Raw genomic sequence first — 18964 nt, forward strand, 5'->3', positions numbered from 1 at the left:
CGGTCTACAAAACTCCATATCCTTGGACCTAGCAGCAACACTCCTACCAGATCTACATCCCAAGGAGATTAAAGAAAAGAGGAAAAGAAGCTTCATGCACAAAGATATTCCCAGAAGCTCTTTCTGTGATGGCAAAGAACTGGAAACTGAGGGGATGCCCATCAACGGGAGAATGGCCGAATAAGTCACGGTGCATGACTGTGATGGAATACTCTCGTGCTCTAAGAAATGAGGAGCAGGGTGCTTTCAGAAAGACCTGGGCAGACTTACACGAACTGACACAAAGTGAGCAGAGCCAGGAGAACATTGCACACGGTAACAGCCGTCCTGCATGAGGAACAACTGTGGATGACTTAGCTCTTCCCAGCAGCACAACGACCCAAGACAACTCCAAAAGACTCGTGAGGAGAGACGCTGCCGCCCCCAGGGAAGGCGCTCGCGGCGTCTGCACGCAGGCGGAAGCCGGCTTTTTCACTTCCTTTATTATTCTTTATCCGTCCGTTTTTGTCATGGCTTTTGTTTGTGTTTTCTTTTGCAACATGGCTGACATGGAGATGTTCTGCATGACTGATCATGTATAATCCATATCAGACCGCTTGCCTTTTCAAAGAGGGGGATTAGGAAGGAAGGGAAAAAAAGGCAGAACTCAAATTTTTTAAATGAATGTTAAAAACTGTGTTTACATGTAATTGAGAGAAAATACAAATTAAACGTTAAAAAAAAGGAACAGAGGCAAAGTGAAGTGAGCAGAACCAGGGAAACAACATACATGTAATGGCAACAGTGGTCAAATAGAAAGGATAATAGCATCGAAACAAGGGAAATGGAACATAGCAACCTTGATAATGACCAGCTTGTCCCCAGTGAAGGGACAGGTCTCTGCAGAGGTAGGGGGGCTATGGCTGTGGAATAGTGCCTACAGTGCAATATTTTTTGACATGTTGGTTAGTTCTGCTGAAGGTTCTTCCTGTTTTTTTGATTCTTATGAGGAAGTATTCTATTTGGCTAAAAGAAAGAGAAGTAGCTAAATAACCAGGGGATTTGTTGAATTAAACCTCAGCTGACTACATTTCTGACCTTGGAAAAATCCTTAACATTTTCTGGGCTTTAGTTTCTTCATTTGCAAAATGAAGGGGGTTGGTCTAGACAACCTTCAAGTTCTCTCCCAATTCTAGATCCATGGTCCTATTCACGTGGCCACTGAAGCCCGTCACAGCTGGGCTGAAAGCCCCCTTTCCAGCCTTCTCAAACATCATTCCCCTTCTTGGGTCCGGGGTTCCGCCAAAGCGGCCTTCCTGCTGCTCCTCCCACACACAACCCTCTCTTTCTCCTCTCCACACATTTGTGCTGGTTATCTCCTGTCCCTGGAATTTACTTCTCCATCTCTGCCTCTTAGAATTCTTCCTTTCCTTTAAAGCTCAGTTCAAGCATCCCTTGAGGACTCCCCTGACCCTTCTGGACACTGGTGCCTTCTTACCTCAGAAGAACTGTCTTGTATATATTTTGTATACAATTTTACATAGACACCTCGACTCCACTCTTAGAATATAAGTCCCTATGAAGGCAGTTTTTGCCTCTGTATCTGAGGCTCAGCCCAGTGCCTAACAGAAGGTAATCAATATTTGTTGCTCTTCTGGCAAAATAAATTCAATTGGAAGAAACTACCTATGTGTCTATTCCTATCTTTGCCTTCATATTCCATTCCTAACTTTAGGAAGGGGTCAAAGAATTTGGCTTTTCCTCACTATAGGGAAAACTGACTGGATTCCTAGGCCTACAGATGTGGATCTGACCTTAGAGCTCATCTGGGCAACACATGCATTTTACAGTTGAGGAAAATGAGGCCCAAACAAGAGGAAATGACTTGCCCAGAGTCACAAGGTTGTATGTGACAGGGACAGGATTTGAACCCAGGTCCTCTAACTCCAAATGCAGGGTTCTTTCCTCTGTACCACCATAGCCTATGCTCATCTCAGTCCACAATGCTTGGAAAAGAAGGCTTCACTCTGCATCTATCACTAGACTGAAGTTTTCTTTGAACTTCAAACTCTTCCCCAGCAACAATTATATCATCTACTTGTTCAGTCGGGGTTTTTTTCGGTTGTATATGACTCTTTGTGAGCTCATTTGTGGTTTTCTTTGTGATAAAGATCCTGGAGGGGTTTGCCATTTCCTTCTCTAGCTCATTTTACAGATGAGGAAGCTGAGGCAAACAGGGTGAAGTGACCTGCCCAGGGTCACACAATTAGCAAGTGCCTGAGGCCAAATGTGAACTCAGGAAGAGTTCCCGACTCCAGGGCTGGCACTCTATGCACTGTGGCACCACCTCACTGCCCATTTACTGTGTCTACCACCTAGTACAGCTCGTCAATTCTTCCTTCCTATGTCCCTTTCATGCTTTTACCACACACATTCATCACAGTGATGAACAATCACCTAAAATATGTTAACAATCCTGTAATTTTTCCTGTAGAATTGGCATAATACAGCAGTCAGAGAGCTGATCTGGGAGCTAAGAAGACCTGGGTTCGAGTCCCACTTCTAACACATACCAGCATGTAACCCTGTGCAAATCACTTAAACCTCTCAATGCTCTAGGCAACGTGCTAAGACTCTATGTTGCAGAGAAGTGCGCTAGTGGAGACAATTCCCACGCCCTGGCATTCCCTGGGTCAGGGGATTTGTAGGTCCACTCCTCCAGATTCTGCCCCTACTCCAATGTATACCAGACACCACTCCCTGACGGACCTTCCCGAAGGGTGATTCTGATCCTTTTATTCCCCCGTTCAACAATTCCCAATGGCTCCCCACTGCCTACTGAGAGAAGTCCAAACTTCCCTGGCCAGTGTCTCCACCCATCAAGGCGTAATTTGCTTTGCTGCCCATTACTGTTTGACCACCTCATGGCCATAAAGCTGCTCTTTCCCACTGAGGGTCATGAGCCAAGGCTAGGATCAGACAGCCCCCTAGATCAATACTTGTGGTCTCATCAAGGCCATGACAAGCCAAACGAGGCAACAGCATGTGAAGTGCCGGCTTCCTCTCCAGACCCAGAGTTCTCCACTCCCATTGCCCAAAGCACAGAGGCCCTCCCCGGCTTCCCCATTCAGGTTTCCCCTCCTTGGTCATTTACCTCGCCACCACTAACATGGCTTATTGCCACCGCCACCTTTCCCTTTTCCTCCTTGTCCTCTACATTGTCCCTCCTGTCCCAAACATCATCTCCTCGGGCCCAGGTTAGTTCTGACTTCCAAGATGACAACAGGCAAATCTGATAAATTCACTGTGCTGATGGGCTAAGGGGGAAAACTATGGTCTCCTCAGGACACTCCCTCCTATCAGAAGACACACAAAGGGGGTCTGAATAGGGGCCTTCTAGAGACAAAGAACAAGGATTACTTGGCCTTTCCATGGAACTGCACTAACTTCCATGAAGCATTTCAACATCAACATCTATCACTTCTTCGGTGCTCGAACCCTTTTATGACTTGTTTTTGTGACCGGACTGTTAATTCATTGGTACAAGGAACTCCCAGTGGGTAGGTAGACTCCCTCCCTCAGCTCAGGCGTGCCCCTGCTCTTTCTTAGAGTCTTAGAATGTTGCTGGGAGCACCTCTCCTGGAAAGAGGGCTGGAATCCAAGGATCTGGGCTTCAAGCCCGAGCTCTGACACTATTTGTACAAGCCTAACACCAACCCCCACAACACGATGAAGCGAATCACTTACCAGTTTCATCATCTGAAATCGTGATGAAAGTAAATGGTGGAAGAAGGCTTGTTACACAAATATCCTTAACTCTGCATGGAAGTTTTCAGAAACAACATCAGAGGTAGCTTGGGGTAGTGGCTAGGTCAGTGAGTCAGTCAAGAAGCGCTTACTACGCTCCCGGCAGGGCGCTGAACGCCAGGGAGACACAGAAAGGCAAAAACCGTCTCCGGCCTCAAGAAGCTTACAGTCTAACAGGAGAGACGACACGTAAATAACCAGGGCCACGCACGACCTATGCAGAGCAGAGGGAAGATGAACTTGCAATGGTGGGGACTGCATAAAGAGGGAGTTCAGCAGAGTCCTGAAGGAGGTCAAGGCATGGCTCTTGAAATCAGCAGACGTAGGTTCTAAGCCCACCTCCACTGAGCACTAGCTGTGTGGCATCAGGCAAACAACCTCTTTGTGCCCCAGTTTCATCTAAAAATGGAGGAAGTTGGACTGGCTGGCTATGAAAGTCACTTCAAGTTCTAAACCTATGATCCTGGAATCACACCCCACCATGAAAAAAAAAATCACAAAAACTAGTTAATAATCGCACAAGGCTTATCAGAGAGCTAGCGACCTCTGCCTCACGGAGTGTTAGAACTGGAAGAGACCTTACGCCCTCCTTTTATACAAGGAGGAATTCTAGCCTATGGAATTGAAATCCCTTGCCCAGACTGACACCAAGCATCGATGGCCTGGCCAGAAGTGGAGCCATGGTCTGCTGAGTGCTGGCCTGGGCTAGAACGCTCATGGCCTTTCCACTCCTCTTCCCACAATTCACTTAGAGTGAAGACTACAAATGGCCGGGGAGGGGGAGGGTCAGCAAAACTGACCAATATTGGAAAAAGTCCGACATGATGTGCTGCATTCCACACACACACTCTCCCATCTTTGCAAAGAGGCAAGGACAGGGTCTTTCTCATATCTCTTCTCTGAGGCTAAGCTTGGTCATCAGCATTTCACAGCATTTTAATAAATAAACACTGATTTGAAAATCCACAAAAATAAATCTTGAAGGCTGCCTCACATCTCTTGGCAGACGGGTTACAAGTACACAAGGAAACACACGCTGGCCGACGTCTTCAGTGTGTTCATTCATTTTGCTTGCCTGTTTTTCTGTGTTACAAGGGAAGCCTTTCTACTTGGGAGAAAGGGCTCAAATTATTGAGTCATGATATTAATGGGGGGGAAAAGGCCATCAATAAACCACTAAAATACACAGAAGAAAAGCAAGAGATATTTTGAGGGATACAAATAGGGTGGTTTTATTACTGCCATGTTAACTAACTTTTTTTTCTTTGTTTTTATCATGAAATCAACATGCATGAATACTTCCATAAACAAAGAAACAGAGAAGGGGACTTCTCTATGACAACACGGCTACCTATTGAAGAGTTTTTGGTTTGGGATACATAGGAAATTTACCATTTACACCTCCCTGGCTCCCTGTATTCCTTACTGAGGTTCCTTCTACTCTTTACTAGTTAAAAACCTCCTTTGCTGAACATACACCTTCTAAAAACAAACTGTCCATGATCAGAGTTCACGGTTGCACAGACAAACCCATTTTTTGGGGGGGGTGTTATTTGTAGGTTGGAATATTTGTGTTTGCCGATGAATGCTAAGTTCATAATCCATTTCTGTAACTCATCTTGGCAGTTCCTGTTGGTAAACAACGTCTGCTTGGGAAGGGGCAGTGGGGGAGTGTGATTTCATCATTCCTACTGAGCAGGGATCCCAAAGGGGGCCCGTTTCCCCCTCCTTTGTCCTCCCGCATTTGCCATGAGAACTGTTTTCCTGGCTTTCCATTTAAGAAGGAAAGTGAGACATATGACATCATCACCTGCTCTATTACCTCCCTTGCCTTGCCTCACCCCCCTCCCCACGTCTCCATCCTTCTAAAATCATAATTTCCCCATTCACTATTTGCCTTGGCTTGATTCATTTCAATGAGTGATGAAAAACATACCCACTAGAAATAAGGCATTGAGCATAACCAGACATTCTGTGTTGTATGCATTCTCTCACTGCCATGTGAGACCTTGGGTGTTTCATTTCTCTTACTAACGGCAAAATGCCTCTTCCAGAATGAAGTCTAGTAGATTCCAGTGCAGTCTAGTAGATAGTCAGACTGGACTCAGGAAGACCTGGGTTCGAATTCTGCCTCAGACCCTTATGAGCCATCTAACTCTGAAGCCACTTCAACACCCCTGCCCTCAGTTTCCTCATCTGTAAAATGAGGGGGTTGGACTGCATGGTCTCTGGTCTCCCTTTGGGCTCGGTCAAAATCAGTGACCCACATGGCTGAAGATTTCAGAAAAAAAAAAAAACGACAGACTTTTCTGGGCAGTTCTAGTCTCAGTCCAAATCTCACCTTCTTAAAAAAAGCCTTTCCCAATCCCACTTAAATCTAATGCCTTCCCTCTGTCATTGTCTTCTATTTCTCCTGTCTCTGTATCTTGTCTGGACACAGTTATTTGCATTGCATTGTTAAGCTCCTTGAGAGCAGGGACTGTTTTTGCCTTTCTTTGTATTCCTAGCACTCAGCTCAGTGCCAAGTACACAACAGGTGCTTAATAAATGCAAGTTGCCCTGATTGGACTTCGGCTAAGAGAAGGGCTGAATTTATCCAGGGAGCCAGAGCTCAAAGATCAGTTTTGCCTCAATTGTTTGTTTGTTTTTCCACTAAGGTCCTAGAGTTTGGGCCCTGGAGAGTACCTGAGCCATCATCTATCCTAATGTCAGGAAACCAAAGCCCCAAGAAAGCAAGTGACTTGCCTACGATCACACTACTTGGTGGCAGAGTCAAGATTACAACCCAGGTTGCCCCGCTCCATCAACCATCCAAATGGCCAATGACTCCAGTGCACGTCGCTGACATTTGTAAGAATCAGCACTCACTGATTCAGTGCTCACCTATTTCTCTGCCCAAGTATGAAGCCTTCAGGGATCCAGCAGATGACACGACAGCGCACGTGTCCAGCTGCCCAACGCTGGCTCTGATATTCTTCAGGGGCAGAGAGTTTTCCCACTCAGAAGTGTTGAAGGGGAAGTCTGTCCCCTCTATCATGGTAACCTTCACTCGATTCGCAAGCTGACACAGCAAGGCACTGAAGTTGAGCTTCTTCAACTGGCGCTCCCCTTGAAAGGTCACGTTGTATTTGTTCATGTGCAGGTAGTTCTTCCTGACCTTCTGCAGCCGGGGAGGAAGGTTCTTGGAGGAGCTGTCCTCATCCCAGACCTTGGCCCTGAACCTCTCAGTCCAGGGTCTGTCTCTAGCGTCATTTGGAACGCTGCTCCCTCTCGGGGAGCTTGTCACTGTCGTCATGTACACAGGCTTTGTTTCCAACCTCCTAGCTAAAAACTGCAGGGTCCTGGGCAGCTGGAAGTTTTTTGATTCCAGTTTCAGGGAAACAGAGTACCCTTTCTTTGATTCATTCCACAGACAGATGGTGAGGAAGAGGAGGAAGCCTATGAGCCCATACACAATCTTCTTCAGGAAGTTGATATGGACCATGCTGAAGCATACAGTGTCCCTGGGCACAGGGTAAGAAATCACTCCTAGAAGTTGGAGAAGGGGAAAAAAATAATAAAAAGATATTCTCAGTCACACAGGAACCATCTGTGGTCACCAAAACAAACAGCAGGCTGGGTGTCTCACCCCTCATAAAGTCAGCGGGAAGAAATGACCAAAGAGGTCGGCCTCAGACTTCTGGGGGAGGGAGGAGAGTGGGAAGGGAAACTCAGTGGGTAGAGAGAGAGATGCAAAAAAGAAATGAGAATATCAACAAAAACATTAAAAACTACACAGAAATAAAGACAAAAAGAAATTTGGGAGGGAATACAGACGAAACAAACCAAGGCAATTCTGTTATTACTTTGTTTTATCAAACCGATTTTACTGATATTTTTTGCTTATGTTGCCTAGGTTTCCCCCCATATCTCTTCTTCTCCCTCTTATCAAAGGGCCATTCCTTATAAGAGATTCTTTAAGATTTTTAAAAATTAATTTATTTTGAATGATCAACCATCACTTCCATAAGCTTTTGAGTTTTAAATTTTTCTCCCCCTCCCTCCCCACCTCCCTTCTAAGATGGCGTGCAATCTGATATAGGCTCTACATATATACATTCCTACTAAATATATGTTCACATTAGTGATGTTGTAAGAAAGAATTAGAACTAAAAGGAGGAACCACCAGAAAGAAGAAACAAAACACAACAGAAGAAAAAAAAATGGCAAATAGTCTGCTTCGATCTGCATTCAAACTACACAGCTCATTCTTATTTATGGATAGCATTTTCCATCATGAGGCCTAACAAAAGATTTTTAAAAAAAGAAAAGAAAAGAAAAGAAAAACAAAGAAGAGAAAAAAATCAGCAATATCATTTGAGAGGGATTGAGACCACCTACCCAAACGCAAATTCAGAGGCTTCTCTCAGTAGAAACAGAAGTTTTATTCTAGCAAGTCTCGCGCAAGAATGGGCATCACCTACCCAGGGCGGACTGGAGTAGGGAGGCAGGATACAAGCAGCAAGCAAGCAGTTATATGCCCCTAGACAAACAAATTCTAAGAAAGCCCCACCCTCCCACCTTTTAACCTGAATCTCTTTATCCCCATTGGTTGAGGTAAGAGACCTTACATTCTACCTAGAAACTAAGAGATACATTTTACCCAAAACAAGCTTGGGAGCTAGAAGACTGCCTTATGTGGCAAAGATAAGGCTGGGGTGGTGGTTACAAAACAAGGGAGGGGGTGGGCAACAGAGATGTATGACCCGATCACATGATTTACAGGAAAACAAAACTTAGGCCCGACTAATGCTAAAGCCTCTAACTAAATTTTTGGAGTATGGCTTCCATTTCACATGAGAAATTTTCAGTTGTCCCACACAGGTCCCCTCCCCCCCCATTTCATAGTTGAAAGTTTCTCACGCCAAAACTGGTAAGTTTCTGCAGCCTCCCTATTTGCTATTTCATCAGGGTTTAACCTTCCCTCTTCTTCCTGACTGACTGCCATCCATCCTTGATTCCCCAATGTCATTAGTCTTATGGCCTCACTAACAGGCTCTTTTAATGTAATCATTCTAGAGAGTGTCCTTTGTACAGTGTGGTGGTAATTAACTGCATCATGCAAGGGACACACACTGGGAGTAGTATGACTCCACTCACTGCTATCAATAAGAACCATAAAACCTGCTTCCACCAAGTTCCCCCAAACCAGGACCACTCCTTCAAGTAAATATGGGAAAGATTAACCTAAGCATTGACAAATCAAAGGGGCAGCCTCTTCACAAATGTAGATACAGAGACCCAAAAGAAAACAATAATGCAGTTGTCCCTTTTAAGAATCAAAGAGTCTGGCAAGGAACATCATCAGTGAAGGCCTCTGGTCCTTGGTATTTGCTCCAGCCATCTCCAGCGCAGCATCTCAGCATCTTCCTCTTCTTCTTCTTCTTGTAGGAACCAGCTTTCTGTCCATTCTCCTACAAAAGTGATCTTAGCACAATTTTAAATCACTATTTCTAGTCCTTATGACCCTGATCATTTTTACAAACTCAAAACTGGAACCATGGCCAATTGTCACGTTTAAGAAATTCACCTCAGAACCCAGTGTCTTATACTTTACATTAATCCATTATGAGACTTCACTATGGAATTAATCACAGGCTTCGGTACATACATATCAATTTTTAACACACTACATACAAAATCTTAAAATTTTAGTCATGTCTTGTTTCTTTGATGGCATTTACAACATAAACCACAAGCTATTCTTCTTTTGACATTATTAATCATTGGTAACAAAACTTTAGACGAATATGATATCATCCAAATAACAAAATAACATTCTCACAAGCCCCTGATTATCTCCATATCATTACCAAGAATTAAAAGACCCCAATTCATACCAGAACACAGTCCCAGTTCTATAATAACCTAAGATGTTCCATAATAAATTATTTTAGTAAATTTGTTACTGTACTTATAAAACCTTCTGATTATAGAAACTTGTCACTAAGAGATTAGAGTAAGGGGACAATATTTTCTCCAACTTCCTGTCAACTCCAGACAGAGTTATGTCGAACTGCAAACTGCATTGAGCCAGACTTACAGTTCGCCAGGTCTCAGTTAAGGACACCTGGAGTTAGACTCAGAAACAGTCAGTCATTAGTCCTGGCAAGTTCCAACAATCAGTTTAAGATATGACTATAATCTAATTCTTTTCTTATGTCTCATGCTGACTACTTGCTCTGATCATAGAAACTTACTATAGAAGGAAAAAGATCAGGGAGAGGTGACGTATCAAATCTGACAAGACTAAACATCCTTAGCTTTGTTTAAATTCAGATAGAGTCGCAGTTCTCTAATCCTGCAGTATCTGTTTCTCCTCGTAGGCAAACTCAGGAATAGTCAGGTGGGAAGCATTCCTTTCCAAAGGAACATAATGAGGAAACTGAGCCAGGAGGATCCCATCCTAGATGGAGACTAAGATTGTCCCCTCGTCTTTTTCCCAAATGAATTACATTTCCTTGAAATAGACCTCTACCTGTTCTTGTGGCATTTCTCTCAGATACTGATTTAATGCCGACAACTATACCCAAATTTAAACTCAAAACAAAATTAGTTATAGTCCCAAGAGCCTTTTACCTCAAACAGCAAGTCTCACTAATCACAGCTTAAAGCCAGATACAGTTAATTTTACTCTCATGGAGTTGCAATAAGCAATAAAAATTTACCAGGACTCACACACATAAGAGACATCTTTCCTTCTCAAATTTAAACTTGCCCTGGTGTAAAAGCCAATGATTAAAAATCATTTCTATCTATTGTACATAAACTTGCAACTTTTCAGCAAACCAAGCTCATTGTCTAGGAGCTGCATTATCCTAACAACTTTTTTTCTCAGGGCACATGACCTTGCCCACACAGATGGTTTCCAGGGATCTTGGCAAGTTTACAAAATAAGGAGTAATTAGTTAACCCTTTTAGGTTTTAGCATTAAAACAGTAACCCCGAACAACTTAGTTAACAATCTCACAAATTTTCACAAATGATAACAAAACAATTTTAACTGAACATTCCCTTTAAATACAGACAAAATTTGGAAATTCTATGCTTTCTTAAATTACAATACTTAGAAGGAAATACACAATTAATTTAACATTCTAGATTATAAAAGAAATTGCCCTTCCAGCAACGTAACTAATACAATTGAAAACAGACCCCCCAAAAAAAATCTTTTTCTTTCTTTCTAGATCCCTTCACCAGACTCACCAGTCTCCTGGGGCCACATAGTTAATAAATTTCTTAATGCCAAATAACAATACATGCTCTTAAAATTATACAAATACACATTTCTAAGTTCAATACCCTTGGCCCTTTATAAAGGGATATTATCCACATTCACGTCCACATTTTCTTGCGAAAGTTTTACAAACAGTTTGGAATCTCCTATTGTAATTAATTGAACAGTAATAATCATAACTCACTATAACCAATATCTTTACCATAGCCAGTATCCATATTAGGTCTAATAGAACCCACCCACAGATCTAGCCTGAAAGGTGGGTGAACATAATTCCTTCCATCTCTCCATAACTTTATCTATTGGTTTTTAAATTAGGCAAAAAAAAAAAAGAATATTTTTTTCCATCTTTCTACTTTAAACAGACCACTTCCTCACACCTTCTCAACTTACTTGAACTATCTAAAGCTATTCAGCTTTCTTTTTGCAAATCTGAAAGGAGAGAATTGCTCTCCCTCCCCTTCTCTCTTTCCCAAACTGCTTTTACAACTTTACTGTGCACTCTAAACAATTCACTCATCTTACACTATTTTCCACTGTTCTTTAGTTTCTTTCAATTTACTTTAATAACATGCAAATTATGAAAAGCCACTTGACATAACAATACAAAAGTTTACCCATTTCAAACAATACTAGATGTTTAAAACTGGAAACAAACACATCACCAAACAAGTGGCTCCAGTCCTGTTGAATGCATTTCCAACTGGTCACATCTAATTCAAGAACAGTTGTTAACATTTTCAGTGTCTGCCTTCTGCTAGGTACTGTGTTAGGCACCTTCCAGTCATGTGAAATAAACTGAGGTGACAGATTTCAGAGCCTTACATTTTCCCAATTTACCTTAGTGCCAAACAGTGTAACAAGTTCTGACATTAAAAACATCACATTTTTACCCATTTGAATGGGTTGGGGCTCGTGGGGCTCGGCAGCAGTCGAACCCAGTCATCTCCAACAAGCCGCAGCCCTCAGCACAGCCCCCGGCTGCCCATACATTACCTTTTGTTTATGTTCTGGTACACAAAAACTTTTCTCTTTTATGTAAGGCAGAAAAGATTAAGTGCTACCTCTCTTTTTGATCTGAGGGGAAAAGGTTCCCTTTTTCTCTCTTTGCCTCTACATTCAAACTTGGCCAGAATTAGAATGAAGAGAGAGAGAGAGAGAGAGAGAGAGAGAGAGAGAGAGAGAGAGAGAGAGAGAGAGAGAGAGAGATTATTATTTTTTCCCAAAGTTTCAAAACCTTCTTACTTTCAAAACCTCTATTCATACTGTGCAAATAAATTATACCTTCCTTAAGCTTTCTACACATACTCCTCTCTCCTACATGTTTAAACTTTCTTGCCTTTCTTTCTAATGGACTTTGATTAAAGTCCCTTTAAGACTGCGCATGTCTTATTTCTAATTCTGACCTGACACTTCGAAAATCCTTCTCAACTTGCTTTTTACCAATCATATAACCTAAATAATAAAGTATTTTTCTCTCTTTCTCTCTCCCATCCACCCGCTCCTCTGAGGCTGCTGTTACCAGGGAGGAAGAGGGGGAGAGAAAGAAAGCGACTTTCCAGAGTCCAACTGCAGCCTTTTGCTGTCTGGCTGCAAAAGATACACACTGACAACTCACTCATACCACTCACAGACACAAACACACCAAAAAAACATACATACAACAACCCTCCTCCCTGTAGAATCGTCAAATCGTCAAATCATATTTAATCATGTTCTTCCTATCCTTTCCTCTATATTTTGGCAGTTCATTCCAATTCTGCAATCGATTGCCTAAAGGACTATCTATAGGTACCTCACATTTGCGCTCCGACTGCGCAGATTTAGATTGTCCCTTTCCAATTCCTAGGGACCAATTTAGGGGAGCTGTCACCAAACTCCTCGAGTCTAAAGGCTCAGCCGAGTCACCGAGGAGGGTTGCCCACTCCTCACCAGTCACCCATGAAGCTTTCTCAGCGGTGTCCTTTCGATGAGGTATCTATTCCACTTTCATTAGGCCCGGACTCCACCTAAACTAGAGTCCACCCCAAAGGGCCCTCACCCTATGCCAATGACCTCCAGACCCTGGAGTGCTTACCTCTGGGTTGCACGCATACAACTTACGTGACTGCTCTCGCTCCCCGGCCGGCTAGAATTCCTTAGTTTTGTTTTTAATCGTCGGAGCCCTAACAAACCTTCTGTTTCTCCAAGTCCCTCTCTCTGGGTTTATTTCAATGACTGGGCGGTAACCTCCCTCCGAGGCTCAAGAGCTCCAGGAAATCCCGGATGTGCACTCGGTCTTGACCTTGGCAAGAAAGCCCCCTCCCTAATCAAAGAAAACGCCAGACAAGTCCCCAACTGAGTGGGATTGAGACCACTTACCCAAATAAAAATTCAGAGGCTTCTCTCAGTAGAAACAGAAGTTTTATTCTAGCAAGTCTCGCGCAAGAATGGGCATCACCTACCCAGGGCGGACTGGAGTAGGGAGGCAGGATACAAGCAGCAAGCAAGCAGTTATATGCCCCTAGACAAACAAATTCTAAGAAAGCCCCACCCTCCCACCTTTTAACCTGAATCTCTTTATCCCCATTGGTTGAGGTAAGAGACCTTACATTCTACCTAGAAACTAAGAGATACATTTTACCCAAAACAAGCTTGGGAGCTAGAAGACTGCCTTATGTGGCAAAGATAAGGCTGGGGTGGTGGTTACAAAACAAGGGAGGGGGTGGGCAACAGAGATGTATGACCCGATCACATGATTTACAGGAAAACAAAACTTAGGCCCGACTAATGCTAAAGCCTCTAACTAAATTTTTGGAGTATGGCTTCCATTTCACATGAGAAACTTTCAGTTGTCCCACACACATTTAACACGTCAAAAAAAAACCTGACAATATATGTATCGCTCCCCACCTGTATACCTGCAAAGGATGGGAGGGAGTGTACATTGCCAGATCTCTTCTTCAGGGTCAATTTTTTTCTTTGTAAGTTTGCGCCATTCATTTTTTATTGTTTTGTGTGGCTGTCCTCATTTACACTGCTGTGGTCCTTGTAGGCATTGTATTCTCAGTTCTTGTTAATACTTTGTTAAACTTAATATACGCTTTTATGAAAAAAGAACAGATTCTGTTAATAGAATTTGTCATCTTCTCTTTTTGTTCATCTCTATATAACTGAAATATTAATGTTTTTGATGGCCGCAATATTAGTAATTTTTAAAAAGAGGAAAAAACATGGCAGCTATTGGATCTTGCCACCTACTTCCGCATGCAGCCTGTGGTCTAGTGTTTGACACCTCTAGTACTGAAGACTCTTATTCGGGTCTCAGTTGGATTAGATGACTAGTGAGGTAGCTTTTGACTTTGAAATTCTAGGAGTCTATGGTTAACTATTGGGCGCTGGCTTTTGAATCAGGAAGACCCGGGAAAGACCTCTGAAATTTGCAGCTTATGTGACCTTGAGCCTCAGTTTCCCCAAGTGTAAAATAAGGGCACTGAATGAGAGGGCCTGTAAGATCCCTTCCAACGTAGATCAGTGGTTCTGTGACCACAAAGTCCTTTTTGAAAGCAGGAGCCTAAAAATAGGCCCTCCTAAAGATAAGGACATAGAAATTGGGAATAAGATCGCAGAAAGCAAGACTAGCTCTTCAAAAGTTCTCGTACCTAGAATCGCTTTTAAGAAGGCGCTTCCCTCTTGCTTTTGTAGTGGTGGGGGACTCTGGATGTGGGACACGACGCATGATGCCATGCCTGGGTGACGGGCAGATTAGTTTTAGTCAATTGAGTTTCTTTCCCTTCCTTGCCTTCTTTGTTTGAAGGGATGGCTCTCTGAAGGGAGGAGGTGGAGCTGCAGTGGAAAATGTAAATGGTAGCAAAGAAATAAAAATAAAAATAAATAAAAGAGAATCTCTTCCTGTCAATATTGGCAGAAAGCAATGGATCAACGGGATGGCCTTGAACCATCTCCCTGGATACTGGAATGGCAGTCAACTTTCTCCATATTTGTTGTGCAATTGTGTAAGAGCTTTGAGTACTTTGAACTCAAATAGTGTCCAGTACCTTTAGCCAGGATCTGCAAGGGGGCCAAGATGGCGCCCTTTGGAAACACTGTGCACTCTGCTAAAACTCAGTCGAGCCATGCAACAACCCCTGAGCTTTCTCAGGCCCACGGCGAGACTGCCCTCTCTTCGAGCAGCACCATTCTTGAACTGCGAATGTCTGATGTAGTGAAACTTTTCCCAGTCCTCCTTCTCCTAGCACCTCTCTCCTCTCGGCTGATTATCTCCAATTTTTCCTGTCCCCACCTCGTTTTTACAAAGCTTTTGCATGTTGTCTAGCCCATCAGACTATGAGCTCCTTGAACAGGATTGTCTTTTGCCTTTCTTTGCCTCCCCAGCCCTTAATACAGTGCCCAGCACACTGGTGTTCAATCATTTCAGTTGTGCCCAACTCTTTGAGACCCCATTTAAGGTTTTCTTGGCAAAGATACTGGAGTGGTTGGCCATTTCCTTCTCCAGCTCATCCGACAGATGAGGAAACTAAGGTAAACAGGGTTAAGTGACTTGCCCGGAGTCCCACAGCTATTAAGTGTCTGAGGCCAGGTTTGAACTCAGGAAGGGGAGTCTTCTTGACTCCAGGCCTGTTGCACTATGCACTGTGGCACCACCTCACTGCCTAGCACATAGTAGGTGCTCAATAAATGCTAGCTGAATGACTGAGTGATGACTTGGACTAGACAACCTCTCCGGTCCCTTCCAGCTCTAGACCAAGGATTCTCTGACTTCTCTGGACCTCAGTTTCCTCATGTATAAGATGAAGGGATTGAGGTAAGTGGCTTCAAAGGGCTCTACAAATCTGTGGTTCCACAGCTGGGGTTCAAATCCTGGCTCTGCCATTTGCTGCCTGCATTACCTTGTCACTTCATCTCAGTTTCCTCACCTGTAAAATAACTGGGCTGTTAGGTCCCATTTGGCACTAAAGCTGTGATCTTTCATCCTAAATAGGTGTGATGAGGCTGTCTACCCCACAGGGATATTGTGTATGTGGAGGGGGGGCGGGAAGATGAGATAATGTACATAAAAATGTTTGGTAAACTACGAGGTGCGATACAAACACACAGCAGTAGAACATTCTTATCATCGTCATCACCACATTAAACACCCGTCTCTCCATCTCTGTTTTATTTCAGAAGCAAACTGCCCAGCCCAGGGAGGGTAAAGAGACACTTTGCTGCTTGGAAGCAGAAATATCTAATTTATCTAATTTAAAGAAGGCAGTATGGAACAGTGGAAAAAAGAACAGACCAGAAACCTATAGATTCTTAAATTTCTTCCCACATCTAAAAAATTCCCAATATGACTACCTCAATAACGCAGGAGTTTCAAAATTCCTAAAGTGTTCCAGGCAAAGAGATGCAGCAAGGCGAAATGGAGGCTGCCTTGGGAGTGACTATGTCCCTGGTCAAGACATGTTTGCATCAGGGGGCTTGAAACTGAACGAGCATGCGATGGCCGTGGTTGGGTGTGTTTGCACTTGGAAAAACAAGATAAAGGAGTGAAAAAGGAAAGTAAGGGGACAGCGTTCTCTGGAAGCTGTGAAATTCTACTTTAGAGGGAACCTCTCATTTCAATGCAGGGATTTAGGGAATTCTAGAGCTGTCTTACCAACAAAAAGGTGGCCCAAAGGACTGCCCCTGGGAAGAACCGAGAAGACTTCTATAAAAGGGTGGAACTCTGGGAGGAAGCTAGACAACTGATGAGGGTCAAGAATCAGGAACTGGGATGCCCAGAAGAGACCGTCGAATCTAAGAGCAGAATGAAGGAAAAGGCTGTATCTGCTTTCCTGCAAATCCCAACCCCGTGGGCCCATTACCTGCAGCTGGTTAATGCCCTCACACCAGTAGCAACGTGCTCACATCCTCAGGAATGGATAGGATTTTCTTTGGAGAGAAGTGGCCTCCCCATCTGGGCCTAACAGAGATCATAAAGTATCTGCAAAGGGAGAGAAACAGGGGAAGGTGCCGCTGTGAGCTGTCCTGTCCCTGGACCTAGGAGGGGGAGGAGGGGGCTGGACCTGGATGGCCCAGGAGGAGGTAACAGGTGCCCGCAACAACTCAGAGAGCAGGGTTAAACATTAACAGCACCAGGATTCTCTCACAATGGTCTCTAATCTTCGGATAGCCCAGGACGACACAGTTAGCATCTGGCATATCTTCCATCAGCAGGGGGACTGAAGCAACATAGAGAGATAGCACGTAGACTGCATTCTCACAGACACCCGGAGAGCCAGCTCAGAACTAGGAAAGCCTGGGTGTGGTCCCGCCTCTCCCACATTATGGCTGCGTGCTCCAGGCAAGCCGCTGGACCTTCAATGTTCCTGGCCACCCCCCTAACGCTGCACATTTCAGAGAGGGTGCCAACCTGCACGTTTAGAGGGTGCTTTCTTAATCTGAGAGGTCGCCATGAAACAAATGAGCTTAGAATTAGGGTTGGGTCGTCATCCCTGTTCAACGAGCCCCTAAAAGGCCCCCACAGCAGAGCTGTCCCGTTGCTAAATCAAAATGCTAATAATAGCTAATATTGGCATAGCACTTCACATCCTGCAAAGCACTTTCTAAGCAGGCTCTTCCCCTTCATTCTCAAAAAGGACACACCCTACACCCTGCTTTCTGTGTATCATCTCATCAGATCCTCACGATCATTTTGTGGGGGAGGTGCTTTTTTTAAAAAATAAATGTTTGTTGATAGCCTTTGCTCTTACATCAGCCACATCTCCCGATACACCCTGCCGTCCCCTAGGGAGCCGTCTTTATAACAAAGAACAGAACGGGAGGGAGGGGAAATGGCTCCTCAAAACTAGCCACCCCGTTGTAAAAAGTCTTGACGTTTTATGTAACATTCCACACTTGGGGTCTCCCACCTCTGCAAAGAAGTAGGGCGAGGTGCCTCTGTGCAGCAAAAACTAAACACAAGAAGAAATAGTAGACATTCTGTCTAGGAGTCAATCCACCGAGGGTAGGTGCTACTATGATAACCATTTTACAGATGGTGAAACTGAGGCTGAGAGAGATAAAGTGACTTGCCTGGGGACACACGACCAGTAAATGTCTGAGAAGACAATGGAACACAGGTCTTTCTGACTCCAAGCCCGCTGCTCCGTCCATTAAGCCACACTGCCTCCCCAAAAACCACCTCACAATGTGAAAGCCAAGACAGACCTTAAAGTAAGGCCTTGGGATCGATGAGAGAAAGTGTTGAGCCTTTGTGACCTGGACTGAAGCAGCCCAGGGCCTGAGCACAATCAGTGGGGAAAACAAATGTGAAATTATGGAGTTTCTTAGGACAAAGACATGGGGCTTTGGGCACAGATCAGCTGTAGGGTAAGGCAAACTTAAAACTGGCATCTTCTTCGGATGGCCTTCCCTCAATCCATCAACATACACTGATTAAGAGACTTTCACCCTAAAGGCTGCGGTCCTATGGACATATAATATATACAAAATCAATACGGACTATTGGGAGAGAGCCACTAGGAACTGGGGTCAGCAGAGGAAGGGTCCTCAGAGGCCATCTAATCCAAGGCTCTCATTTTACATCGGAGGAAACTGAGGCCCAGGGAGTGACCTGTCCAAGGTCCCAAAGGTAGGAGTGAGCATCAGCTACGGACCTAGGTCCTTTGACTCCAGAGCCTATGGTTAGCCTACTCTGAGGTCCTCCTTAGGGTGCACTCTAGCTGCTGAATGCCCCTCTCAACAACATGGCACCCAGGACAGAGCCCAATGCAGCAGATGGAGGTGAAACAGAGAAAGGGGGAGCAGCACCTCACTCTCTTACTCTAGATACATCAGGAAATGCAGGTGATGTGACAAGTGGTTCCTACTACTATTACTATTAGTAGTAATAATATCACAAACCTAAAAGTATTT

General features: G+C 44.0%; 1 protein-coding gene across 8 annotated transcripts in view; it reads right to left on the reverse strand.

The window, feature by feature from the left end:
- Positions 1-18964, reverse strand: part of ST6GAL1 (ST6 beta-galactoside alpha-2,6-sialyltransferase 1) — a 122219-nt gene that overhangs the window by 17182 nt on the left and 86073 nt on the right. For 3 of the 8 annotated variants that reach the window (XM_021005605.2, XM_021005606.2, XM_021005608.2), the window contains 3 exons: positions 16912-17030; positions 14704-14887; positions 6670-7314 (listed from right to left, as the gene is read on the reverse strand). The exons of 1 other annotated variant lie outside the window; for it this stretch is intronic. In XM_021005605.2, the coding sequence (XP_020861264.1) occupies positions 6670-7314; positions 14704-14788 (730 nt within the window). In that variant the 5' untranslated portion in view covers positions 14789-14887; positions 16912-17030. The remainder of the gene's footprint in view (positions 1-6669; positions 7315-14703; positions 14888-16911; positions 17031-18964) is intronic. 4 more of the 8 variants (XM_021005607.2, XM_021005610.2, XM_021005611.2 and 1 more) reach the window with 2 other exon arrangements.

This window comes from Phascolarctos cinereus, unplaced genomic scaffold, assembly GCF_003287225.1.
Source record: "Phascolarctos cinereus isolate Bilbo 61053 unplaced genomic scaffold, phaCin_HiC Scaffold_5;HRSCAF=322, whole genome shotgun sequence".
Lineage (NCBI taxonomy): Eukaryota > Metazoa > Chordata > Mammalia > Diprotodontia > Phascolarctidae > Phascolarctos > Phascolarctos cinereus.